Source organism: Sprattus sprattus, assembly GCF_963457725.1.
Source record: "Sprattus sprattus genome assembly, chromosome: 19".
In the NCBI taxonomy this organism is placed as follows: domain Eukaryota; kingdom Metazoa; phylum Chordata; class Actinopteri; order Clupeiformes; family Clupeidae; genus Sprattus; species Sprattus sprattus.
This window is the reverse complement of record NC_137917.1, coordinates 22,616,930-22,644,231: the sequence shown is the minus strand read 5'-3', so window position 1 is coordinate 22,644,231 and position 27,302 is coordinate 22,616,930. Positions and strand designations below refer to the sequence as shown.

At 43.3% G+C, this 27,302-nt stretch overlaps 3 protein-coding genes across 3 annotated transcripts; all 3 read left to right on the top strand.

Moving 5' to 3' along the window:
* Nucleotides 1–659: 659 nt before the first annotated feature.
* LOC308380448 (ubiquitin-conjugating enzyme E2 E2-like) lies at nt 660–4,555 on the top strand (the record flags this gene model as incomplete). The annotated part of the gene is made up of 3 exons (XM_080857789.1): nt 660–786; nt 2,355–2,542; nt 4,501–4,555. The coding sequence occupies exons 2-3, from the start codon at nt 2,367–2,369 to the stop codon at nt 4,553–4,555; spliced, it is 231 nt and encodes a 76-aa protein (XP_080713915.1). The 5' UTR covers nt 660–786; nt 2,355–2,366.
* A 12,003-nt stretch (nt 4,556–16,558) lies between these two features.
* Nucleotides 16,559–20,784, top strand: LOC308380446 (ubiquitin-conjugating enzyme E2 E1-like; the record flags this gene model as incomplete). The annotated part of the gene is given in 4 exon segments (XM_080857787.1): nt 16,559–16,574; nt 16,577–16,719; nt 18,820–18,967; nt 20,245–20,784. Coding segments are annotated over 4 exon segments (405 nt in total). The 3' UTR covers nt 20,343–20,784.
* Nucleotides 20,785–22,177: 1,393 nt separating this feature from the next.
* On the top strand, nt 22,178–26,851 carry LOC308380445 (ubiquitin-conjugating enzyme E2 E1). The gene is made up of 6 exons (XM_080857786.1): nt 22,178–22,252; nt 23,100–23,286; nt 23,542–23,592; nt 25,383–25,515; nt 25,836–25,983; nt 26,463–26,851. Exons 2-6 carry the CDS (start codon nt 23,246–23,248, stop codon nt 26,558–26,560), a joined length of 471 nt encoding a protein of 156 aa, XP_080713912.1. The 5' UTR covers nt 22,178–22,252; nt 23,100–23,245; the 3' UTR covers nt 26,561–26,851.
* Nucleotides 26,852–27,302: the final 451 nt, after the last annotated feature.

The window sequence follows — 27,302 nt, the reverse complement described above, 5'->3', positions numbered from 1 at the left end:
TGGACAGAGTAAGTAAGTGCGAATGTAAGGGTGAAAATGAGATCAATCAAAATTCAATTTAAGTAGCCTATCAAGCATCCTGATGTTTTTATTCATGTTCTGAATTTTGGTCATTGAGTCTGTTTGGTCGCTAATGTAAGCTACGGCTGCTGCTATCATCATGCATTGGTGTGATGATACTATGGACACAAACATGGAACAATGAATACCCCTTAAGTTAACTAATTTTCAGTGCCTGACAGGTAGACATATTATTTTACATATTACAACAAACGCAGTGAACAAGTCTTTTTCTGCTTTTTAGACCTCATGGCACAGTGAGTTCATCAAGATGCATATAACAAACTGACTATAACTGAATATTCCTTTCCAAACTTTTGTCTGTGCTACAGGTTCAGTAATGTTCTCAGTTTCCATGATGTTGGGTACATGACCTGGGTAAAATATATGAAACATGTGCTGTGATTCAAGCTTTTCTTTACTCTCATAAAAGAACATAATAGTCACATTGAAATTAGTGATTACACCCCACAGCACCAAGTCCACATGAACGCGCTGCGCGCGCCGTACTGAGAGCGCGCGTAGAGGCGGTCCGGCTGTCTCAGTTTCTGTTATCGCTTTTTCTGTTGCTACCTTCAGTTAAATAGCGAGGAGACGAGAGCGAGCAGACGGCCGATTCAGGATATCTTTTTCACCTGGGAAAATCATAGCGTGTTCACCATCGACGGCCGCTCGACAGGTAACGTTATCGTATGCCGATAACTGCCCTTCGACCGTGTAAGAAAAGTGAGTAAATGTCCCGTGGAAGTGCTGTTTTCCAATAAGGAGATGTGTGGGACGTGCCTCTCTTTGTGCCGAGGCAGACCTCATCGTGGTCATTGGAGAAACGTTTCCGAATTCACTCATTTTTCAATCGGTGCTTTGGGTCTTAGCGCTTCGAACGGGCTTCTGGTGAAGTCTCCGGCCCGCAGCCTGTTGGGAGATCCATGTCAATGGCATTGTTTGCTTATTATTGTTAGCAATTTTGTTCGAGTTGAGGATTCTCGGGCCTCTTGATGTCAATAGTGGCGTCTAATGAGCATGTAGCAGCGGGGTCTTCTATTCCTGCGGGGTTAATGATGTGTGTTTTCAATCGCGGTCTGACAGCTCTCCGGTAAAAGAGAGCCACATTTATATCTGATTCATCAAAAGAATACCGTAGCATTTCATGCCACACAATGAGATAGTTTCGAGACGAAAGGGAGCCCTTTCATTAAAAATCTTTAAAAGTGTGCCTTTTCTCAATTAAACAGTGGGCATTTTATAATGAAACCTAAGTCACTCCGGATTAGGAGAATTTGAAACAGTCGTTGGAAATGGTAATAATTGCATTTGCCGCAGGCAGCCACGGCCTTGGGGACTCCAATATTGGTTGGCAAGGGGTGTATAAACAATGCAATTAAATGTTTGACATAGTTTCCTTCTACCACAAACGATGCAACTTAAGTAGCCAGATCAGGGTCTTTTCAAGCCATCTTTTTCTTAATGCACTCTAAAAACAATTCTCTGTCCTATAGCTCCGAACTAAGGGTGCCACCACACGTAAATGGGATTTTAGACGGGTCTTTATTAAACATTCCAGGCTTGACAAGGAGTGCAAAGGGTCTTTCATGAGCGGTCCCTTGAGATCAACCATCATCAGAATTCCCCATTTACATTCGGGTTTTTGTTTGATGACACAGATGTAAAAGAACACGAGTGAATACATCACTGAAAAGGTTTTATATCTCCTGAGAGTGGTCAGGAGGCTTTTGCAGAACATTTTCACTGTAGATAGCATTTTCTAAGTTCATTGACCATGGAATGCTTTTAAAAAAAGACATCCATCCCTTGCACATTTTTTTCTTTTTTTAATCTTATTCTTTATTTATCTTAAACCTTGTATCTTGGAAGAATATGCCACATTAATTGTATCCTTGTAGATCCCAAATTTACAAAATCCCAAACACCTAGGACTAAAGGCATCAGGTGTAATTTGTTCATATATTCAGACAATGTTGGTGTTTGGCAAACATCATATTTTAGAATCGTTCATGATAAGCTTAATCCTATGTAAACACCTTATCCCATGCTCTCCTTAGAGAGGTGATTCACATGTTTTACACCTCACATAACAGAGATTGCACTTATTCATCTGTTTCTACAGACTCTGGGAGAGCTGGATGACCACTTTGTGGTCACTTCCTTCTCTAATCACGACCGTACGACAAAGGCCGTTCTTTCTGTGGGGGGTTTTCTTTAACCTTGATTCTACTACAGCCCCTCACGTGCTTTCCTGAGCGACTTGAGCGTGACCTCTCACCTTTGACTTCCAGGACAGGGCCAGGATGTCCAGTGAGGTGCAGAGAGTGGACGACAGCCCCAGCACCAGCGGGGGCAGCTCCGACATCGAACAGCGGGAGACGGCGCCCCCCGAGCCGGAGCGCGAGCAGGTCCAGCCCAAGAAGAAGGAGACCAAGATCTCCAGCAAAACCGCCGCCAAGCTCTCCACTAGTGCCAAGAGGTAACAGACTTTCATTGGGGTTTCATTATTGGTGTCTCATTACTCATACCGTAAGCAGAATCTAAGGGGAAGCATTAGTAGCGTTAATGTAGGTTTTGAAACTTGGCGACAGTGGTACAGGAGGTAGAGAAGTCGTTTAGTGATCAGAAGGTTGCTGGTTTGAATACCTGTTGAAGCGTCCCTGAGCAAGACACTGAACCCCTAATTGCTCCTGATGTGCAGTGTGCCATCAGTGTACAAATGTTAAATGTGTATACATCCTTGTAAGTCGCTTTGGATAAAAGCGTCTGCTAAATGAAGTAATGTAAATGTAAATGGGTGCAATCCATATTACAGCGTTGAATGGACACCGACCGGTGGGGTTCCTCATAGGCCTCTACATGTGAACAGTGTGTACCTAATCCTCCGGTGTCAGGATCAAACGCAGGGTCGCGCTGTTCACATTGGTTCTGTCACCCGTAGCATCTGCTATCCTTCTGAGTGAGAGGCTCCGTGCCATAGCAGGCATGCTGGAGCCAGCTTGGCTATTTGAAGTCCGAGGGAGGAAAGCCAAGAACTACAGGAGATGTAACCACAATGAGCAGCAGCAGCAGAAAAAAAACAATGCCGGCGGAGTGGGACTGTTTAGGGGGATTTGGATGTGTCATGGAAATGGATTTCATGGCGCAGAATGTCTTAATGGTCTGAGATGTCGAACGACGTGTAGAGCCTGACTCGTATAGCGTGGCGTAGTTTGGCCTCTCTTTGGATCTGCCTCGGCTATGGTGGTGTATTTCCGCCCCGATCGGCACTGTGTGGTGGTTAGAGCGGCCGGTCTCCCAGGTGGTCCAGCTTCAGAATGGCACTGATACTGTAGTTATGCCATCAGTTGAGTCAACCCTTTTGGTCAGGATGGTGCTCTCTGTAGATCGACACTGAACCTGTTGTATCAAGGATGCCGTACCAGCAAGCCTCTCTGATCTAAACTGTAAGGTGCTGAGGTATGGATTTTTTTCTTTTGTCCTCTTTTAGAGCTCTGCAACGTAGTGCTGTGAAGGACTCTCTTTTAATATTACTGACTCGGGTTATTCAGGTTGTTCCAATGGAAGTAGGACCTCAGGGTGAAAACGAAAGAGTTCCTATGACTGATATGATTTTTTTTGGGGTGTGTCATTGTTCCATTCCATCTTGGGATTAGTCACACCTCACATGATATATTTATAGCCGAGAGAAATTTGAAAGGGGGAACGGAATTAATAGCATGACAACAAGTATTTTAATCAGAATATGAGCCTGAATATGACATAATTCCCAGAAAGAATGTGTCACGCCAACAGTGGATGCTGGTGGCTTAGATAAAAAATTATAAATATTGTTGTGGTATATCCTGGAGGAAGGGTGTTGGAGATGAATATCTTGATTGGTTCGAACTGTAGCAGTGAACCACAGTGAGGAAAGAGTACTGGAAACAGAACTTGAGACTGATGAACAGATTCTATTACATGAAACGTCAATTACATTAACAGAAAGAAAATCCTTGAATGAGAAAGTGGTGACAGTAACCGTCAGTATCATGTCCTCACATTAGACAGCAGGAGGTGTGGAGCAGCGTTTTTTTAGTGTCGTCTATTAAAACAGATTGCTCTGTTTAAGAGTGGTACATGATAAAGTGCTGTGACCACAGCCAACTGTTATGTAAGCATAACAAAACAGGCTTGCACAAAACCTGACTTTACACGATGCTTAAAAGTCCTTGGATGTGATGTAGCCCAAAGGAGGAAAGCCCTTGGGGCTGTGCTTTTTTCATGTCGGTAACATGTTTGTTTTGCTGGATATGACTGCCGTATCATATCATGTGCCATGATGGTGAAAGATTCACTGTCTTCAGAGAATATGAACTATTAGCTCGTCATAACAGCTGAAATATAGTATTAGGCTTTTGATCGTAGTTTAATGTTTTTCCACACTTTGTGTTCCAGGATCCAGAAGGAGCTTGCTGAAATCACACTAGACCCACCACCAAACTGCAGGTAAGCTTTTGCGCTGGTTCTCCTCTCAGCTCGGTAGTGATGATATGACCCCAGGGGCTCTTTTTCAGTGACTGAATGTTTCTTTCGCTCTCTGTCTCTCTCTCTCTCTGTCTGTCTGTCTGTCTGTCTCGCTCTCTCTCTCTGTCTCTCTGTCTGTCTCTTACTCACTCACTCAACTCTTTCTGTGTCTCTCATTCTCTCTCTCTCTCTCTCTCTCTCTCTCTCTCTCCATCCCCCTCCCTCCCTCTCTCCCTTTTTTTCTCTGTTGTGTCCTGCTGGGTTTTGTTGGTTGAGCAGCAGTATAATGGTTATTGTGTGTTGATGAGGCTTTCAGGCCTTTGAGCCAGAGGCAGTTGAGGCAGGGGCAGTTGTAGAAGGTTTTTTTTGTGGGAAGTGGAGGTGAATCTGAAGGGTTTGATCAGGACAGCTTCCCCATAAGAACACCCATAATCTCTTTAATTTGCATTCAATTGATGCAGAGTTTGATGTTACCAGTTTGGTAGCGGAAAAATAGTTTCCAGTGATCTCTGAGTTCTCAGCCTTTCAGCTTCAGGGTTGTGGCACATATGGAGTTGTTGCCAAGGCCCGTTTTTGTGTGAGAACCCATATCTGTAATGGAAAGATCAATGGCGTGGCTAGAAAGAGACATATTTTTTTGAAAGTGTTCACAGACTAACTAGTGCGACTGGCAGAATAAATGACAGTGCACTAATGAAAGCCCTAAGAATGGGAATCAAAAAGGTCTGTAAAATACAGCACTGCAGCTATGTTAACACGTCACATTAAACGGCTTTGTCTTCCTCAGAAGCCGTATTGGTGTGACAGATTACAAAGCGTCGTTGGTTAAATTAGACACTTGCTGAATCCCCCACCCAACAGGCTCCCAGGTTAAGACGCCCTGAGGATTTCTGTAAACTCTGGTACCAGGTGGTGTGTGTGTCTGTCTGTCTGTGTGTCGGTCTGTGTTTTGGGTGACGGCTCATCCTCTATTTCCCTTGCATTATTAATCGGAGTGAATGCATTTTAAGCCAGTTGACATTGCCATTACGCAGTGTGTTGAGAGAAATCTCTAGATGTTGCAGATATCTGTGTGCAGGCGCTCATTGTGTCTGTGTGCTCAACCAACATTAATAGGATTGCGGCGACAAAGCGCATAAGAGGCACCATTTCGGCACTGAATGTCGCTGTTTAAGAATAAATACTGCAGCACTTTATCTGTCAGTTCATTGTGGCTGTTTAAGCTTTCGTGAAAAAAAAACGAAAAAAACGGGATCGCAATTTAAGAGTGAGTGACGCTGTCAATCAGCCCAGACGAATGAGCTCAAAGCCGACCGGCCATCCACACCCCGAACGAGTGGGGTGATGCAACGCCTCTGAAAGGGCTGCATTGGAAAGGGGGAGAGAGGAAAAAAATCTGTTTCAGTCGCGAAAAAGCCCCCGCACTCAAGAGGGACGAGCAGCGCACCCCAAAAAGCTGGTCCCGCTGTGTTTTTGATTTTAAGCTGGTTTCCACTGGGCCCGGACAGCAGGCTCGGTTCTTGGTTCTCGGTTCTCGGTTCTCGGACCTCGGACCTCGGGCCTGTGGCCTGCAGTGCGCTAAGGCATCTCCGGCCCCTGGCTGACGGTAGAGTCCCCCCCCCCCCCCCCCCCTTCCCTCGGCCCAGACGGCGTCTGCTCCTCATCTGTAGGGCTCTCCTGGGGGGAGCTACGGGAGCCGTGGAATCGGGGCCATTTTTCACGTTCTGACCATTAGCTGCAGCAGGGGGGAAGGCATTAATATTCATAAGGAGGGGATATGGGGAAGGGTGTGTGTGTGTGTGTGTGTGTGTGTGTGTGTGTGTGTGTGTGTCAGTGTGTGTGTCAGTGTGTGTGGTGGATCAGAGAAGCCCCTGGGAAATCTTCTTGATCACTGTCTGAAGTTGCCATCCCAAAAAGAAAAGGGGAAGCAGAGAAATCAGGGAGAATCTCACCGGTTCGAGTCTGAAGGAAATGAGGAGGGGTGGCCGGGGTTGAGAAAGAACATTTTCATTACCTGCCATAACACAGCTACGGTATGAAGCATGACTCGCTTAAGCGGAGAATGGAAAAAAGGTATTCCAGTTCATTTTTTTTTCAATTCCCAAATATGTTAAATTGTTTGTATGTGCAGTAAAATGCCTATTCTGTTTGTTTGAATGAGCAATGTAAGCTTGTGTTTGATCTCATATCTCATAGTGAATTAGTGCCTTGATGATGTTTTTGCTCAGATTTAGGAAAGCAAAGCTTAGTATTCGTTCATTTTACCCTAATCCTGTCCTCCCATTCTTGAAGATACGCATGGCCAGCCAGAGGCACATTAATATGTTGTAGATCATTTGATTTCTCAGATCCCCTTTTTTCCTGGGCTGTGGCTAGTAAGTGAGTACGTGCTTAGAGCAAATAGTCTTTCTATAAATCCCCACATAATGGTGTCCATTCAGATGTTTGTTTGACAGTCAACAAAGCCTCTTGCCATTTATCAAAGTTGTTAAAGTGTGTGTGTGTGTGTGTGTGTGTGTGTGTGTGTGAGGCCAGACACATTGGAAAAGACATAACCACGCAGACTGTTATGAATTCCGTTGTTGAAGTGGGCTTTAACGCTTAAAATCTTGCGAGGATTTTCTCAGTAAAGTGAAGCCATTAGACAAGTGGTTCTCAGAGGAAGATGGACCACTCTGATTGACAGAACCCCTAATCCTCCGCTGATGTTGAATCAGGCTGCACAGTCCTGGCAAAAGAACAAAAAAACTCAAAAGTAAACAGTTGCTCCCAGAACCCATTACCATTTTGGAAGGGCTTCCATCTTTGGCTTAATGGATTTCGGTGACAGACTAGACAAAGCATAGGCCCCGGCAGAGACAAGGGAGAGTTTTGTTTTTTACGACTATCTCAATTATTTCGACTGCTGTTGGAAAACAATCACCAAAGCAGTGGTGATAACCTGGAAAGGCTGTGTGCTAGTCATGCCAATAGCCATATTAGCCACAATGGACTCGTTTCTGAATTTGTGTTGTCTTGTGGCATGATTTAACTGCTCTAACACAGACAGCTGGCTGCTAATGTGATTTTTGGGGAACATCAGTCGATTACTTTAGAAATTGTGACACTGATAAACTGTAGGCAAAGATTATGTATTATAATAATGATCTGTATTGCATTATTCATCGGGGAGATCAGAGGCAACCAATTGAACTGGGATTTTAATTTGCTTTAGGCGGATTTTTCCAAATGTGAGACGGAGGGGGGGTGGGGGGGGGTGTGCCTTCTCACAGCACACAGCCTCTATCAATATTCACAGGTTCTCATTGCTGAGGATTGACCCCCATGGCATTTGAGAGAGACGTGAGTTAGGAAATCAGATTACAAGAATAATCAAGACACTTAAAAGGTTTTATCACAAACTTTTAAGAAATAGAATTGACCACCCCAGCCCACCCCCTCCCCTTCTTTTTATTGCTGTGTTGAGCAGGAGAAATTATATTTTTTAATTAGTTTAATTTATTCTTAAGAAATATTAAGTATGCAATGTCCACTCAGCCTGAGGGGTGGCTAGGAAATCAGATTACAAGAAGAGCTTTTAAGAAATAGAATTTACCAGACCCCCCCCCCCCCTCTTCTTTTTTATTGCTGTGTTGAGCAGCAGGAGAAATGTTTTGAACTGGCATGGGAAAATACTTTTTATTTTATTTGTAGAATTAATTTAATTCATTCTTTAGAAATATTAAGTATGCCATGTCCACTCAGCCTGAGGGGCGGCTAAATATTCCTGTCTTTTAAAAGCGGCCCCACCCTTTTTTTTCAATTGTCGTGTGTGTAACTGTAGTATGTGTGCTTGAGACGAGAAGTGAAAACGTGTCCTTGACTCGAGCCGCTTCATCTCGGCACGCACAGAGGTAGAAAGGGAGCCGTCGCCGACACAGGCTCACAGCCGGGCTGTAATTGGTATCAGGGTGCTTTTCACGGTCAGAGGAAGGCGAGATTGCTTCATTAGGTTCCTGCTCTGATAACCGGCTGTGGCTCAGCTCTAATAGAAGATCTTAACTGAATGAGTGTGTGATGACTGTGTGTGTGTGTGTGTGTGTGTGTGTGTGTGTGTGTGTGTGTGTGTGTGTGTGTGTGTGTGTGTGTGTGTGTGTGTGTGTGTGTGTGTGTGTGTGTGTGTGTGTGTGTGTGTGTGTGTGTGTGTGGTGAGAGCGCGCGTTTGGGAGGAAACGGATTGAAGAGCTGAAATGAAAACAGAACAGATAGGGCCAGTGCTGCTTTGTCGGGGGAAAATTACGCTCAGATATGCACACAATACCAGATACGGCCATTGCCTCTAAGTAATGAGGGTTGTCAATTCCTTTTTTTTAAACTTACATTTTTTGTGTAGTGGTATATAGAGTAATTGTGAAGCCCTGTAGTGGTGTCTGAATTGATCAGGTAATTGGATTCACTGATATGGTATTAATGCTTGACCTTCCAGCTCATTTGTGCTTCACTAACTGTCCTTCGTCATTGGCAGCTTAGCCTACATAAATGCTGTGTGATTCATTCATAAAACCATATTGTGCATATTGTTTTCATGCAAGGTGAAGAGCCATTGCTGCCGTACAGGTGGATTTCTTTTTCGTTTTCCCGACATGAATGCCATAACTGGATTTTGCGGAGCCATTTGTGCCCCCTATTCAGTTGTGGCTCCAGAGGCGCTGGAAATGATCTGTGGTTGTGCGCCCTCAGAAAAAAAGGTCAAGTATTGTATGAAGATGGTGGCCATTAGCCTGATGGTGGAGGTTACATTCTCCCAGGCACATTCCCACTGCTCAAGTGCAGCTGGATGAAGGCAATATCTGAGTTTAATATGGCGCTGATGATACGCTGTTCTGTGCCGAGCCCCATCGCTAAGAGTAAAGGTCACTCAATATATATGGAAATAGTGTTTCTTTTTTTTTCTGCTCCTTTATCTGTGGGTCCTTCACTCGTTACTTTGAGAAGCAGGCTAGTGTGTGACTGAAAAGAGACAGTCAGGGGAGGTATAGAGTTGTCAGTAAGGAACATGATGGCTTGAAGCACTTGAATTGATATCACCACAAAATGCGGATCCCCAAAAAGTTATGACCGACTATTAGCCATGAATAGGGTTAAGGTGTGTGTTTTTTTGGTTGTTTTCGCTTTGAAACCACACCGTTATTTTAAGTTTGTTATTCATGGTGTAAGATTGCTGTTTATTCATACCAGCAGCAAAACAGACGTGTGTAAAGACGTGCTCTTCTCCGGGTTTCACACATAAGCAGGTTTCCCTGGGGGTTTTGAACCCCCCCCCTCCCCTTCACTGTATATCTTCTGAAGGATTTACTCGAATGAAAACCCCTTGGCTGAGCAGCTTGAGAACTCCCTCCCGAGTGAGCGCTGTTTCACTGGCTGGGTTAAAGGGGCCCCCCCCCCCCCCACACACTGTCAGCACATGTGCCCTAGCACAGAGGCCTTGAACAGACAGCGCAGAGAAACCACTTCCCATGCCACAGGGCGAAGGGGTTTCACTCCAGCTCAGGGACTTGAGCCACCTGTCAAGCTGTTAGTTTCGTTGATGTCTGAATAGTCCACCAACAGCTGAATGCTGTTTGATTCACTGTTGAGTTGGTATTGGGCTGAAGTGAAATGTCGATGAAATACAGTTGAACAAATTACATCTGTCATGTATAACTTAGTACTTATGGCGTCACCCTAAATGAGTATATCCTCCTGGGAACCAAGACAAAAAAAGGGTCATCCAACTTCTCTTCTTTTGTGATTTCCTTAAAACAAATGTCAACTACAGAGGAGACGAGTCTATGGGTTGGTTCTAAGGAGGTTACGTCATGGATGGAGAGACGGCTTAATGGATAAAAGGATGTATTTGTAGATTGATGGCTATGTTGTTTTTCTAAAAGAAGCACATGGGGCCATTTTCATTTCGACAAATTGCCAGCAAGTCTCTTGTGTGCTTTTTGGGAAATATGCTTTGATGAATTTGTCACTCACAGCGCAGGCTTTTTAACTATCTAGGAGGCGCCCAATCAACACCCGCTGAACCCAGTTAAAATGAGGTCAGATCCCTGCCAAATAAATCCATTCTCACATTTGTGTACAGTGACATTGCATGCTGTTTATGTGCTGCATCATGTGTGACATGATCCTGAGTTGTGTTTGGGAACAAACCCCGATTGTAGTTACAGCACTAAACCCACGATGAGCATAGTCACCAGACTCCAATCATGTGCTTCATTGGACACCGGCAGTATGCACTATCTGTGCCAACGCTGTGCCCACGTCTGTAGTTATTCTGGTTTCTATAGTGTATCTATGGCTGTTGTCATTTCTGTCCGTAAAGTTATATAATATATATATATTAATATCATTTTGGGACTTCAGGCTGTCTACCAGGCCTTTGCATTAAGCACCACGGATGTTAGAAGTCTGGTATTAATGTTTATCTCAGGAAAAAAATCTATCTAAGGGCCTGTCTACTCTGGTGTCAACTGTTAACTGCTTCAGAAGTGATTTTGGCCTCGGAGGCAAAGAAGGCCTGTGCCGCGTGGAGGGGGTGGCCAGGGGGCTGTTGGTTGGTGTTGCCGGGCAACATGCAGTCCTGGCATGTACTTTAAACTATTGACTTACCATTTAGCCAGAGGTCAGTGCTTGTCAGATCCACACACAGGCTATGGGGGCAGCATGGATCCTCCTGCCTGCTGCTGTTTCGGCTCTTCTCTTAAGGCTGGAAAGGGCAGCACCTCCCCCCTCACACACACACACACACACATAAACACACTCTCACTTACTCTCACACTCTCTCTCTGTCATTCTCTCTCTTTCACACACACCACACACACACTTACTCTCACACTCTCTCTGTCATTCTCTCTCTTTCACACACACACACACACACACACACACACACACACACACACATACCACACACACACTTACTCTCACACTCTCTCTGTCATTCTTTCTCTTTCACCAACACACATCAATGGGCATGAAAGAACCCTCGAGTCAAGTGACCTCTTTTTGTCTCGCTATACGGGTCACTCTTTTGGGAACCTCACAAAGTGTGTGTGTGTTTAAGCCACATGTAATATCTGAAACACTGCTGTTTAGTGCAAGTCAAACTTGAAATGACATGGACCAAATTCATATCTGCATATTTGTGAATCTGTGTGTCTGTGTGTATACACAGAAGTAAGCCTGCCTGCCTGTCTGTCTGTCTGTCTGTCTGTCTGTCTGTCTGTCTGTCTGTCTGTCTGTCTGTCTGTCTGTCTGTCTGTCTGTCTGTCTGTCTGGCAGCTCTATCAATTGTTCTTACAATGTCTCATGGTAGAGCACAATGATTTAGTTGCCGTGTTCTATTTAAAATCCATTTTGTGACTGAATGTTTGGAGTCTTCCCCACCTTGGTTTTTTAAAGATTACTTTTTTTAACCCGAGTTCAAGTTAATCTCTGCGAGAGTGATGAACATTGCTCAGGCAGTAGCCGGGCTGCATAGCTGTGCTGTCAAAGGTAGACATAAGCTCACTGTCTGTCACCAGATGTCTGTAATTGCCATACGCTCGCTTGCATCACGCAGAGGAAAATAATGTATGTGTTCATTCACATATGCCACATCAAATATTGGCTGCCATTTCCCACGTTTTCTGGACAGACAGTTAATGAAGAGCACACCTCCCTAAGGGGGAAGAAGTGAAGGAGGAGGGATTGTATTACAGGAGCCTCAAACAGCTTGTGAAAGACTGATGAAATCAAAGAACACACTGCCGTTTGTTCATGCCATGAAAGCAAGTCAATTTCAAGTGCTTTTTTGGTCTACTTTCTTAGTCTTTTGATCTGTTTAATGCTAATATTTCCTGGGATTTGGCCCAGACTAAGTTGTTTGACTTTGAGTGAACTATTCTCAGTGAGAGGGCAAATCTATTTGATAATATTAGCTGTATTTCTTTAGTAAGATATACAGCTTATACTGTTGTTTTGTTTTCTGGGTATACAGACAGCTAAAAAGGATCCCATCTCCATTTATTTTGAGTAGCAATTTAGCCTCAGGCAAGAGAATATTTGAACATTTAGTTATGAGCAACATGTCTCAGATTTTTTTTCTTCATGGGCCGTAGTGAATGAATCAAGGCTGTGTGTGTGTGTGTGTGTGTGTGTGTGTGTGTGTGTGTGTGTGTGTACTGTGCGTGCGTGCTGTGCGTGCGTGCGTGCGTGCGTGCGTGCGTCATTTTTGAATAAATGTGTGGCTGTTGGTGTGAGTGTGAGCAGAAGAATGACACATGGCAACCACCATTTTGCCCACCACCCCCAGGTTGGTGTTGAAGACGCCATCATCTACCTGCTTTAGCGAACCCACCTGGACAAAGCAGGCAGTACTGTGGGGATCATGTTCTTTGATTTTAGCCAATACCTTTATTGTACACAATCCAGCCTCCTCTGCTGCGTGAGAAGCTCCAAAGGATGCAGGTAGAAGCCTCCACCACCTCCTGACGGACAGACCCCAGTTTCTGCTGCTGAGGGGATGTGTGTCTGAGCAGGTGGTCAGCAGTACAGAAGCACCTCTCCCCCCTTCCTCTTCCCCCTGTATACCTCAGACTTCCACTACAGCTCAGAGTCCTGGGGTGTGTCAGTGGTGGACAGGAGGCTGAGTTCCGGGAAATAATGGGCCGCTTTGTGGCATGGTGGAACAACCATCTTCTCTTAAATGTGACCCAAGGGCTGGTCAAGGAGATGGTTGTGGATTTTAGGAGGATCTGTGCTAAGCCCAACACTATCTCCATCCTCAGACATGAGGTGGAGGTGGGGGAGGGATACAGATGCCTGGGTGTTCACCGTGACAACAGGCTGGACTGGAAATGGAACATGGAGCGTGTCTACAGGAAGGGACAGAGCCGACTGTACTTGTTGAGGAACCTTGGGTCATTCAATGTGTGCAGCTAAATGTTCAATGCCTCTACCAGTGGCAAGTGCAATTTTCTTTGCAGCCATCTGTTGCGGGTGCAGCGACTCTAAGAAACTGAACAGACTGATAAAGAAGGCTGGCTCTGCTTGGGGACTTCTCTGGAGCCCTGTGGACTGCTGGGGACTACACCCCCCCTACACACCCCATACACGACCTACTGGTCAGACACCACTAAACCCCCCCACCCACCACACACCCCATACACGACCTACTGGTCAGACAACACTACACCCTCTCACGACCTACTGGTCAGACAACACTACACCCGCCCTACACAACCTACTGGTCAGACCACACTACACCCGCCCTACACGACCTACTGGTCAGACAACACTACACCCCCTCACGACCTACTGGTCAGACAACACTACACACCCCCTACACGACCTACTGGTCAGACAACACTACACACCCCCTCACGACCTACTGGTCAGACAACACTACCCCCACCCTACACGACCTGCTGGTCAGACAACAGTGTCTTCAGTTGGAGGCTCCTTCAGATAATTATAATAATAATAATAATACATTTTATTTATAGGGCGCCTTTTAAGAAACCCAAGGTCGCCCTACAACAGTGAATAATACAGTTAAAAAAAATATTTTTAAAATGCAAAAAGCAGAGCAGTCTAGATGCCTGGGTGTTCACCGTGACAACAGGCTGGACTGGAAATGGAACATGGCGCGTGTCCACAGGAAGGGACAGAGCTGTAGTTGTTGAGGAACCTTGGGTCATTCAATGTGTGCAGCTAAATGGTCAATGTTCAGGCCCTCCTCTACCAGTGGCAAGTGCAATTTTCTTTGCAGCCATCTGTTGCGGGTGCAGCGACTCTTAGAAACTGAAAAGACTGATAAAGAAGGCTGGCTCTGCTTGGGGACTTCTCTGGAGCCCCTAGAGGTGGCTGTGGAGTGCTGGGGACTACACCCCCCCTACACACCCCCTACACGACCTACTGGTCAGACAACACTACACACCCCCTCACGACCTACTGGTCAGACAACACTACACACCCCCTCACGACCTACTGGTCAGACATCACTACACACCCCATACACAACCTACTGGTCAGACCACACTACACCCGCCCTACACGACCTGCTGGTCAGACAACACTACACCCCCTCACGACCTACTGGTCAGACAACACTACACACCCCCTACACGACCTGCTGGTCAGACAACACTACACACCCCCTCACGACCTACTGGTCAGACAACACTACCCCCGCCCTACACGACCTGCTGGTCAGACAACAGTGTCTTCAGTTGGAGGCTCCTTCAGATAATTATAATAATAATAATAATAATAATAATAATACATTTTATTTATAGGGCGCCTTTTAAGAAACCCAAGGTCGCCCTACAACAGTGAATAATACAGTTAAAAAAAATATTTTTAAAATGCACAAAGCAGAGCAGTCTAGATGCCTGGGTGTTCACCGTGACAACAGGCTGGACTGGAAATGGAACATGGAGCGTGTCTACAGGAAGGGACAGAGCCGACTGTACTTATTGAGGAACCTTGGGTCATTCAATGTGTGCAGCTAAATGTTCAATGTTCAGGCCCTCCTCTGCCAGTGGCAAGTGCAATTTTCTTTGCAGCCATCTGTTGCGGCTGCAGCGATTCTAAGAAACTGAACAGACTGATAAAGAAGGCTGGCTCTGCTTGGGGACTTCTCTGGAGCCCCTAGCGGTGGCTGTGGAGTGCTGGGGACTACACCCCCCCTACACACCCCATTCACGACCTACTGGTCAGACAACACTACACACCCCATACACGACCTACTGGTCAGACAACACTACACCCGCCCCACACGACCTACTGGTCAGACAACACTACACCTCCCCAACACAACCTACTGGTCAGACCACACTACACCCGCCCTACACGACCTACTGGTCAGACAACACTACACCCTCTCACGACCTACTGGTCAGACAACACTACACACCCCCTACACGACCTACTGGTCAGACAACACTACACACCCCCTCACGACCTACTGGTCAGACAACACTACACCCGCCCTACACGACCTAATGGTCAGACAACAGTGGCTTCAGTTGGAGGCTCCTTCAGGTCTGCTGCAATAAGGGCCATTACAGGAGGTCATTCCTTCCAGCCGCAACGACTCTCCTCTGTGCAAGAAGAGGAGACTTATCGGTTGAGTGGCAATGTGCATGTTTACATTTAATTTACACATTAATAGCAATGTGTTGCCCTAAAGTAAAATTCTGTATTACATTTATTTTATCTAGTAGAGTAGTGTATATTGGTAAGTCCTTTTACCACTTTTTTACATGTGTTTTTTGCTGTTGCAAAATTCCCTTTGGGGCTAAATAAAGTGCTCTATCTATCTGTGAGTGTTGTGTAGTGGATGTGTTTGTTCTCTGACTGAACATGCACACTAATTATGGGCTCTCTGGCACATTGCACTGTGTCATAGGCCTCCAGAGCTGGGTATTGTTCCCAACGACCCTCGGCACACATCCAGCAAGGACGTCCCTGTCAGCAGCATAGTAATGAGGGACTCGTGGGGGTGGGGACAGCCTAAATATGGCTCTCCTCACCGGGGACTTGTGCAGATGTGGCCAGTGTTTCATTTAGAACAGTCATTAGACTACACAAAATGGGCCCGGTGAAAAGCTATGTTTGAATTGTGGGTTTTAGGTTTTAATTTCGGGTAAATGCCGTCTATGGAATGAGAGTGGATGGCATGGGTGATTTTATTTAGAACCAGCTCCACCAAACCAATGGCAACTGCAACGATGAGGAAATCCAGCAGTGGTGAAAGCTAAAAGAACAAAATGAGTCACCCCTGTTTTTAACCCGCCACCTACAACTGCTGCTTGATTTAGTGTAGCTGGATTCAGTTCAGTTTCCTTTTAAAGAATGACTAATTGGACCATTTGACTTGGTCTGTGCAGAAATACTCTATTCAAATGTGGAAAATGTTTTTTTTTTGTTTTTCAACTGTGAAGTGAACATCAGTGGTGTTAAGTCATTGGGTTACTGACTAATGACATGTTTCTATTTTTGGTTTTCAGTGCTGGTCCCAAAGGTGACAACATCTATGAATGGAGATCCACCATCCTGGGCCCACCAGGTTCTGTCTATGAGGGAGGCGTCTTCTTCCTGGACATTGCCTTCACGCCTGACTATCCCTTCAAACCACCCAAGGTGAGACGGTGGCCATGGAGGCCAGGCTATTTAAGCAATATAGCACGAGTGGGAGTGGGGTAGGTAAGGGATAATCCCACGGGTGGTGTTCGGCCGTAGCCATCGAGGCCAAAGGCCGAGTGGCGTAGGCAACAACACCCGTGGGATTATCCCTTACCTACCCCACTCCCACTCGTGCTATATTGCTTTTATAAAACAATTCTACCGTCAACAAATTAACATTTCAACACGAAGTTATTGATTAAAAATGGTTTATTTCGCCATTGTTTCTCCGCAACAAAAAATAGTTCCATTGTCAACGTCTTGGTTTGGAATTTTAAAAACTTTGAATTAACGGTTATCATCAATGCGAATGTTTCATCGCGGAGGGATTTTATTTTAAGCTGTGAAAAGTCCCGTTACTGTAGGTATGTTGACGAATAACCTATAGCATGAAACGTCTCTCGTCCAATCAGAAACAGCTAAATTACGCGCTAGAACCCAATTGTTTTATAATTCTATATAGCGCACTTCTATTGAGTATTCTATTTACTGCACATTTCACTGTGTGTCATTCTAGTTCTATATCCTCTATTGCATTGAAAATATGTCAAAAGTGCTGCCTTTACACCGGTTACGACATCATTTTCATGATTTTTTTTCATTGACTCTGGGTCTTAAAACTACACATCTCAGAGTATCAGTTTCTGTTCTGGCTATATGTTGTAAATTTACTAAAACATATAAGTGGAATACTGGATGTCTTCAGATAACACCCGTGTTGCTTTAATGGATATCTGGTTGAGTCAAATGGACTACAACAAGTCTTCAGGTTTTTTAGCTTTCTACCAATAAAATGTACTGGATTACTGAAACATCAAGAACAACTGAATACCAAATCCGGTGAACGACCAATAAAACTACCAATAAAATGTCTAAAATCCACTGTAGTTTTATGTAGGAAATGTTCCTCTTGCTGTGTAGCCAGCCAGGCTTCTTAAACCTTAGTCGTTTCCTCACCACGTCCAACCCAGATTTAATAAGTATCTCAAATAAACAAATCAGTAGGTTTCACCCTCAAAGCTTGAGGTCTGGCTTTTATACAGTACATGTGAGGTTCACTGAGCTCCACTCAAGTGTAAGAGAATGCAAACAATCTGTTATCACTACAGATTTGAATTGATTTGTCTTGCACAGTACTTTAAGCCAAATAGAAAAACATAGAATACTATAGAAAATAGCTCCTCTTCCAAGCAGGGAAAGGAACTATTCTGGTACCAATTAGAATGCCGTAGGTTTAATGTGACCAAAGAATGCCAGAGCCCATTAAAAGTTTCCGCAGGAAGGTTAGGGGTCATTCCACCACATGGAAGCCTCTGGATGGAGGAAGTCAGTTTCAGATGTCACACACACACACACAAACGCACACACACACTCAGGTACACGCATACACACACAAACACTCAGGTGCACTCATACACACACACACACACACACACACACACACACACACACACACACACACACACACACACACACTCATACACAGATGTAGAGCTTTGTTTCTTGTGAAAGCTGTGTTGTGAATGGTCTCTCAATGTGTGATCTATATGCTTAAACAACACATTTCCAGATACTTTTCTTGAGAAACCAAGCTGCCACCTAGCTGTGAACTGGCAAACATCAGTTTTACAAAAAAAAAAAAGAAAAACATCTTCATGAAAGAGGAAATATCCGTGGCCCTAATCAGTGCGAGCCATGTTATCGTCAAAGGGCCAGTGTGACGGCTGCTTTTCGTTCCAGACTAAACTAAACTGCGGCACTCCCGATAAAACTAATCAGGTTTTTGAAGACCGATTACTTATTGAATGAATGGAATCAAGTGTGCACCTTTTTTTCTGCAAAAAGAAAAAAAAAAAACTACCCGAACACTGGACCTTTTGTGGATAAAATTGGCCACACCTCTTCTTCAGAAACGATTTGTGCCGTACTGAACTGATACAGAGATACAGCTACGTGATTTGTTATGTACTGAACTGATACCATTCAATGACAATTGCGAGTATTAGGATGTGCCTCTTGCCTAAATCTCAACGCTTAACGACACCATATCCTTTTCAGGTAACATTCCGCACTAGGATCTACCACTGTAACATCAACAGCCAGGGCGTCATCTGCCTGGACATCCTGAAGGACAACTGGAGTCCAGCCCTCACCATCTCCAAGGTCCTGCTGTCCATCTGCTCTCTGCTCACAGACTGCAACCCAGGTGAGATTTTAAGGGGTGTCATGGCGGGCTGACCTCCAGAATTTTCAGAACACAAATGGTATCAGTCCCATATAAATGACAAAAACAAATATTTTACCCAAGAATGACTTGAAGAAGTAGAAGTGAAAGTTTCTTTGTGCCGTGCTTGTGTCCCCTGGGGGCTGAAGCCACGGTTTGGCAGTTGCAGGCTCTTCTCAGAGTAAAGCTGCAGCAGCAGAATATCTGCTGGCAGAAGTGTGATCGCTGCACTCTACCACGACCCAGAATATAAGAGTGCACACAATTCTAAGAAAGTGCATTAGACAGCGCTTCGCTCGTCAGCATTGTGAATAGATAAATAGGGTAGCCCCGGTAATTACACCTGGGTTTGACGCCAAGTAATGTGACTTCACTGGTCAGCACAATAAATGTGTTTTTATACGGTTATAGCTCTTGTTGCACAGTGACAATAGCTTACCTTTTGAAATTTTCACCATTGTGAGACCAAGACCATAAACCCAAAGGAACACATTTCATTGACTGTACGTGCTAAAAAAAATGGATCGAGAATAACAACACATCAACTGAACCAAACAAAAAAAAGGAAAAGAAAGACAACTGATCAATTTCTGGCAAGACAGGTCTATAGAGTCCTAAGGCTTAATGGAGTCGGTCTATTATGTATTTTGCAAGCTTCATTATAGTGGCATTTCAGCATTTCTGTTTATTGACCATGGAACCACTATAAGGGTAACAGGAATAGTTGTGTTATGTCCGCATTAATCCGCTACATTGGGCTGACCTACATCAATAAGCTCTCTCTTGATAGAAAGAGGTGCTTCTGATCTTTCACAACGGGCCATATTTCCGCTCTGTCTCTGTTCCGGTTACATGTAAAGAAGGCAACAGAGTATTACTCATCTAAGGAGGTGCTGGCTAATCTAAGAAACCCCAGTGGTTTCAAATCACACCTAGTGTGTCTTCTGTGATGACTGGCCAGACTATTATTATAGATTACTCATGCTATGTGATTTGTAAGTGATTTCACAGGATCACAATGTCTGATCTAGAGCCATATAATTGCTACTTCAGTGAACTGATATGAAATTGTGTACAAATGATGGTAACAGTAGATGAGTCCAGATAACCTTTTGGTAAAAATGAAAAAAAAATTAAGTAATTCATAATTGGCTTAGTCTGGTAAACTGAATGCTTCATTTTTCTGCTTGTTTAATTCTTCTGACTGTATTTCTCTCTCTCTCTCTCTCTCTCTCTCTCTCTCTCTCTCTCGTTTTCAGCTGACCCCCTAGTCGGAAGCATCGCCACGCAGTACTTAACAAATAGAACAGAACACGACAGAATAGCGAAACAGTGGACGAAGAGATATGCCACATAGATCGCTCCTGATGTCCCTGCCACGGCCCTGTCCTCCTCACCCCAACCCCTTACCTCCTAACCCCACCCCCACGCCCACCCTTCTGTACCTCTCTACCTCTGTTCCCTCTTGGTCAAAGCACACTCACTAAGTGCAGCCACCAACCCTGGCCTCTTTCCTTTGTCCTTTGTTGACCTTTCTGTGAAGAGAACTGTTTTTGTTCCTTGTTGACTTGAAAGCTTCTTTTTATACAAAGAGTAGTTTGGGATTTTATTTTCCGATTATCTGAATGTTGGAGTTACCCTTGGAGGGGGGAAAACAAACTAAAAAAAAAAAAAAGAATTATTATTTCCCCTCAATTTAATGTATGTATATCGTTTTTGCTTTTTCTTAAGTGTACTTTGTAAAATTTTCTGTTTATTTACAACAACAAAAAATTCTACTATTAATCCAGAAAAAAATGTGTGTGTTTTTATTTTTATTTGTCACAAGTATGAATTGCATTACATTGGCGTCGGTTCTACCAGTGTTTGAAACGCACCAATTGGTCTGATCAAGCCAAAGTGGACACCTTGTAGTTCACTGGAAGCCTTTTCATAATAGCACAGATCTACTCACAAAAAGAGTGCCCCCAATCTATCTGCATAACTCACACCGGGAAATCTTACAAAGTGCACACATTTAGGTGGCTGGAACAAGTGCAGGTTATATTTTACTTCTGGCATAGTGGTTTTCTCTTTTTTTTTTAAATAGAGTTATTTGCATGTACAAGGATGAACAGGTATCTCCAGCGACTTCTGGCTTTTTTTTTATTTCGTTTTGTATGTATTTTTAAACACGCTGTTAAAGCAGCCAATAGAGGTAGGCTAGACCTACCTTGTTGGCAAAAATGACCATGTACAGTACATATTAGCTACATGCCATCTCTGACCTGGCAGAGGGGTTGTGCACTTGCTTTACTAAAAACACCCAATAAAAACACTGTGGTTGAACTGTTTTTCGCATTCTTCTGTGGATTTGCTTTAGCTCTGCGCATTGAGAATACCTCACCAATTTCTTGAGATCATGTCATCATCATTCATAATGAATGGAACGCTGCCAAATTTATTTTTAGATTAGTCGATCACCGATATCTGGTAGGCTGCTGTAAGACTTATAATTGTTATTATAAACCAGCAAGTTTGGTTAGAAAGGCGTATGAGTATGAGATTATCGCCTTTTGTTTCTAGAGTAGGGTGACCAGACGTCCCCGGTTTCCAGGGACAGCCACCGTTTTTGGTGGCCTGTCCCCGGTTTTCTAGAATCTAGAGAGAACCTGTAGACTTAGACCAGTTCAGACTGATTGCTGACATATGGGAAAAAAACGAAATGTGGCCATGGCTACCTTTACGTTATGTCAGTCTCTTTAAATCAGCAGTTTGCAGTCATCACTCATTTCTAAGAATGGGTGCTGATGCAAAATGCTGAGGACGCATTATATGTGTGAGGATGAAAAAAAAATACAAACCCAAATAGGGCCTAGCCTTATAGTCTTTGGAGAACGTTGTATGCATGATTTTACGTGCAATAATGTCTAGCATCGGCTATGCCCATGAATAGGTTTGCCACCATTTGAACAATACGAATTATTAGGTTTACCTTGTCTTGTCTTTGTTTTGTTAATGTTTTATAAGGGATGAGGCAGCAACATCATGTATGTTAAGATTTTGAATATTCCTGATATTTGTATGTGTATGTCTGAATTTAGTCAGCGGAAAAGTTAATATCGAACCGGACTGGTGATGTCTTATTGCAGTTTTTCCTTCTAATTAACTCCTGTAGTCCGCCTACTGCGGTAGCGGCACTTCCGCTCTCAACAACAAGCCAGAGGATTGAGAAGCCAAGCTACCAGTCTTCACCATTCTATACGCTTGCTCAAACGTAAGTGCAAGGTAAGTAAACACGGGAAAAACATTTTTTTTTTCATGTGTACACATTTAGCAATATTCAAGTTACGGACCTCCTTACGGTAATGATAACTGAATTTGATCATTGCTCAAAAAACAAACAAACAATGTATCACTTACAAGCTAAATATCACAACAAAAAAGTCGACACCGAACGAGTCCATAGCTACCACTCAGGGTGTCTGGCTAGCGTTGTAAACTCGTTAGCTGTCTGCTAGTTAACTGGCCGTGTCTGCTGTCTCTTACGACATAATGAAAATGCAAGACCGTTAGCCTAAGCATGATTATGAGTAGGAAACCTATGTGACGATATGGAGAACTGTCTAGTGTTAATGCATACACACAGAACATCCTTGTTTGCACAGGTTGCAAAAGCTAATGTTTGTTTAGCTAGCTAAGGTTAAGTTACCAGCAGTTAGTTGTTAGCTAGCTATGTTGGTAGCCAATATTAGTTAGCTTTATTTCATGCACGCCTTCACTGAGTTTTGTCTGTTTATTGCCATTTGCTTGTGTGTATCGTTCTAAATTTTATCCCAGCTCGACGTACCAAAAGAGTCTGCAGCCTAACATCTTTCAAATAAGTGTGTGATTCGCACGTCTTGATTCCCCTAACGCACACACTAATGTTGGCTTAATTTGCTAACCTACTAAACGTTATCGACCCTCGAATCACCTGCTGACAGATTGAGTTAAAGCACCAGGAAAAAGATTTGCTATTATAGTACCTGGAAGGTGCAGGGTTTGTCTGGGTGTACAAGGTAGAATAAGGTTTGATTTCTACATTACCCTACGTTAAACATTTCAGCACAGCTTTATTTATTTCCATTTACAGGGGCTCTTACGATAAATGAATTGACAGCTTTGGAGTTGGAAGTTTACAAACTGATTACATTGGCCGAAGGACCTCGTATCCACAACAATCCATTTCACTTGTGACCTTAAAAGAATCCTCAAGAGGGGTTAGAGTGCAAAGCCAGTATGAGCAAAACCTCTAAACTGGTATCCACAAGCGCGAAAAGGTAATGAATGTCATTTGTTTTCTGTTTTCAGTAGTGTGTCAGATTCGATGTATCGTTCTAAAATATTTGCTGACTGGATTATGGTACCAGCTTTGGAGCAAGCACTTAACGCATGTGAGCATAGCTGGCTTTGACTGGTTATGATGTAATAACCTTATCCATACACATGTTTTATGAACCACTGTAGTTGCTATCAAGTTGAGTGGAGAGTGGATGAATACATGTTATAATGTAGTTTTTGTCTGTTTATGACAGGATTCAAAAAGAGCTGGCAGACATAACTCTGGACCCTCCTCCAAATTGCAGGTGAATGCATTCTTCATGTGTTCTTGTTGTGTGTGTTCGTTTTCCCAGTGTTGTTATAGCTTAAATAATAATAATACATTTTATTTAAAACGCCTTTCATGACACCCAAGGTCGCTTCACAAACAATCATCTCATTACAATTATCTCATAGAAATAAATAAAAATAAGAAAAATAAAAGTCAGTCAGTCAGTCCATACGCTAGAGATGATTCAATAAATATCTCCAACTGGAGATGTGCTAGCCTACCTCCTGAGGAGTGTGACGAAGTGAATGGAGTTTGTCAAACATTATAGGACTCAATGAACGTGCACTGAATGTGTGTCCTGTAGAAATGCATGGCCGCCCCTCTGACTGAATGTCATCAGCATTTGCAAGTGTGCCTGTCCCAGACAGAGCAAGAACCCGGCTGTTACAAGATTTCCAAAGTTTTGCTTGAGTCCATTCATGTATTCTGCAGCAGCAGGATAACTAACGAGGAAAGGGAGTGTCATGTTGTTATAGCTACATATCCATGGAATCCGTGTTTTTTTTTATGTTTTTAAATGTGTTTTTATGTTTATTGTTCTTTGGATGGAGTGACAGGACATGCAGCTCAAAGAAATTGATATGTGTTGTTTCACTAGTGTCTAAAACATGTTGTCTCACAAGTGTCTTAAATGCATAGGGCAGCCGTGGCCTACTGGTTAGGGTTCGGGCTGTAGACCGTAGGGAAGGAAAAATGTGGGCGGGGGAAGTGGTAGACCACTGCAAAGGCAGCTCACTGCTCCGGGTTAGTGTGCTTCACTGTGTGTATCACTGCTGTGGATGGGTAGAATGCAGAGATAGAATTCAGAGTGTGTCACTATCTCTGCCATAAACATAGTCACTAGTCACTAGGGCTCATTTCCATTTTCCATCTATTTAAACATGTTTATGATGGAGGAAGTATTGCGATCAGATTAGGTGATGCATTGTGATTCATTTCTCCCATGTATTGCGTTCCGTATACTGGTAGTCGTTGCAGCCATCTTGGTGCTGTACATTTGTTCTCAACATCCACTCCAGTTTTCGCCATAATGCAAGACAGACGTATGACCAAAAATACAATTAAAATTGTTATATTAAATAAATTAATATTGTGATGCTTGGTGCAACTATATTGATATATTGAGCCAAAAAATATTGCGATTCTCCACTGAATCAATATTCATTTTTATCTATTCATTTTTTTTCTCCCACTTCTACTGTACTGTCAAAAAAAATTGTGAATACACACTTTATTGACCTCCAATTATAGTCTATTGACAGCCAATAGGAAAGTGTCTTTCTGATAGCGTACATTCAATTCAAATTTTGAGGAATATGAATGCCTAAAACCATAACCATGCATCATGAAAATTAAGTCAGTTAATGTTTTTAATTTAATTAAATGTAATTTATTAATTAACAAACTTTTGATTGGTTTAGACAAGGCATAACATAACAAAGCACAACAATCCCCACCTTCCCCCGGTCCACAACAGACGGCAATCCACACATAAAACATAGAAGAGTAAACTGGAAGGGGGGGTTAATAAATGAGAATAAAAAATGGACATAAAAGAAGGGGAAAAGCGAGAATGTAGAATGTTTTGTGCATGTAGAGGACTGTCTCCAGTCCACTACATGCACAAAATTAAGTCAATTATTAAACCAATTATTTCTACCATTCCCATCTAACATACATTTCATCCACCATGTGACATTTCCTACATGTAGTCATGACTGTAATTTTAGGTACTGACTGTGATTTCATCTGTTTTGTTTTCAGTGCTGGCCCCAAAGGTGACAACATCTATGAGTGGAGATCCACCATCCTGGGCCCACCAGGCTCTGTCTATGAGGGAGGCGTCTTCTTCCTGGACATTGCCTTCACGCCTGACTATCCCTTCAAACCACCTAAAGTACTTATAATGTTTGCTTATTTTTGCAGAATTGATGACCTTTTACTGTTAATAAAAAAGCAAACATTAACATTTGAACCAAAATCGTAAATTAGATGATTAGATGATTTACATTTTAACTTTGTAATTAGGTCATTTGCATAATAACACAAAATTCTCTAATCAAAATGAGTGCCATTTTTTTTTTTCATCTGAATACAAATATGTTCCTCAGGTGCTGCATGCCTACTTGTACACGTGCTGTGTGAATACATCTAGGGTTTGACGATAACCACCTCCTCCTTTTGATCAGTGTTGATTTACGTGTTTTTGTTTGCCAGGTAACATTCCGCACTAGGATCTACCACTGTAACATCAACAGCCAGGGCGTCATCTGCCTGGACATCCTGAAGGACAACTGGAGTCCAGCCCTCACCATCTCCAAGGTCCTGCTGTCCATCTGCTCTCTGCTCACAGACTGCAACCCAGGTGAGAACCCAAAAAACCTGTTCGCCCAGGTCTTGACCGGGTCTTGACTCTGGCAAGAACAAGCGTCACCTGTTTGTTGTCATTCAATCTCTTGACTTATTTGAATGCTTTTGCCTGATTAATTGCGACGCCAGGTTGATCTCACATGTCGAGAGTACTCTCTCTTGTACAGTTTGCCAGTAAGGCCTTTATCTGGTAGTTTTGCAAGTCTAGTTTTGCTGTTGCTTGATTGTGGATTTGGTGATCCAAAATACAACTATTTAAAATGGAGTTAACTAAATCACACATGGACACAATTCTAGTCTTAACACATTCTCAGCCGCTGTATTTACACCAGAACCATAATCAAACAACGGCAAAATTGGACCTACCAGACAAAGGCCTTAATGGCAAACTGTCCAACAAGAGACAGTGCTCTCGTCATGTGAGATCCGGTTTAAGCATCCTGACGGTTCTTGGCTGTTTCCCATTCTTTACAGCGGATCCTCTGGTTGGAAGCATCGCCACTCAGTACACAGGAAACAGAGCCGAGCATGATAGAATAGCAAAACAGTGGACCAAGCGCTATGCAACATGACCTGGACACGGACAACTGTGCCTTCGACCATTGCTGCTCTTGAAACACATGGACTGAGCCATTTCTGTCTCGTTATTTTTTAGGACTTTATTGGAAGGTGTGATTGTGTGTGTTTTGTTCTTTGCCCTCCCACAATTTTAATTTATTATTTAACTGTTAATAAAGAAAAAGCCGCAAACGTTTTTTTTTCTTCAGCATTTGTTTTATGTGAAGTTGTGTTGCCTAAGATTACCTGGACATAAAGTGGTTGAAATTCAATTTTGAGATGTATAATAAAATACTGTGATGACAGATCCTTCAACCTAATACATTTTTGTTTAACATAACATTACGTGTAATATCTCACCTCATCACCTCACTGCAAGATAATTGACATTGGGAACCGTCAATCTAACTGTCATTTAGATTTTTGAAGCATGCCATCAGTTTATCCCACACTATAAAAGTTGTTTTTGCAACTGTGGAAAATATTTTAAAAGAGTCACTTCATCAAGGCTCTCCAGAGTACTCATAGGAATACCCTTTTACACATGTTCATACTTTAAATTTTCCAATCCGTACAAGACAATACTAACATTAGTCTTGATTCCACTGATGGGATGGAGGTATATAGTTAGATGGGTTACTTGATTGATCCTCAAAGGGAAACTGCAGTGTTTCAGCTGAAAATCACAAAACAAGAGAAAAGGTGAGCGTATGTCTGACTGTGTTTGAATCCCCTTGTCTAGTCACATAGCTATCC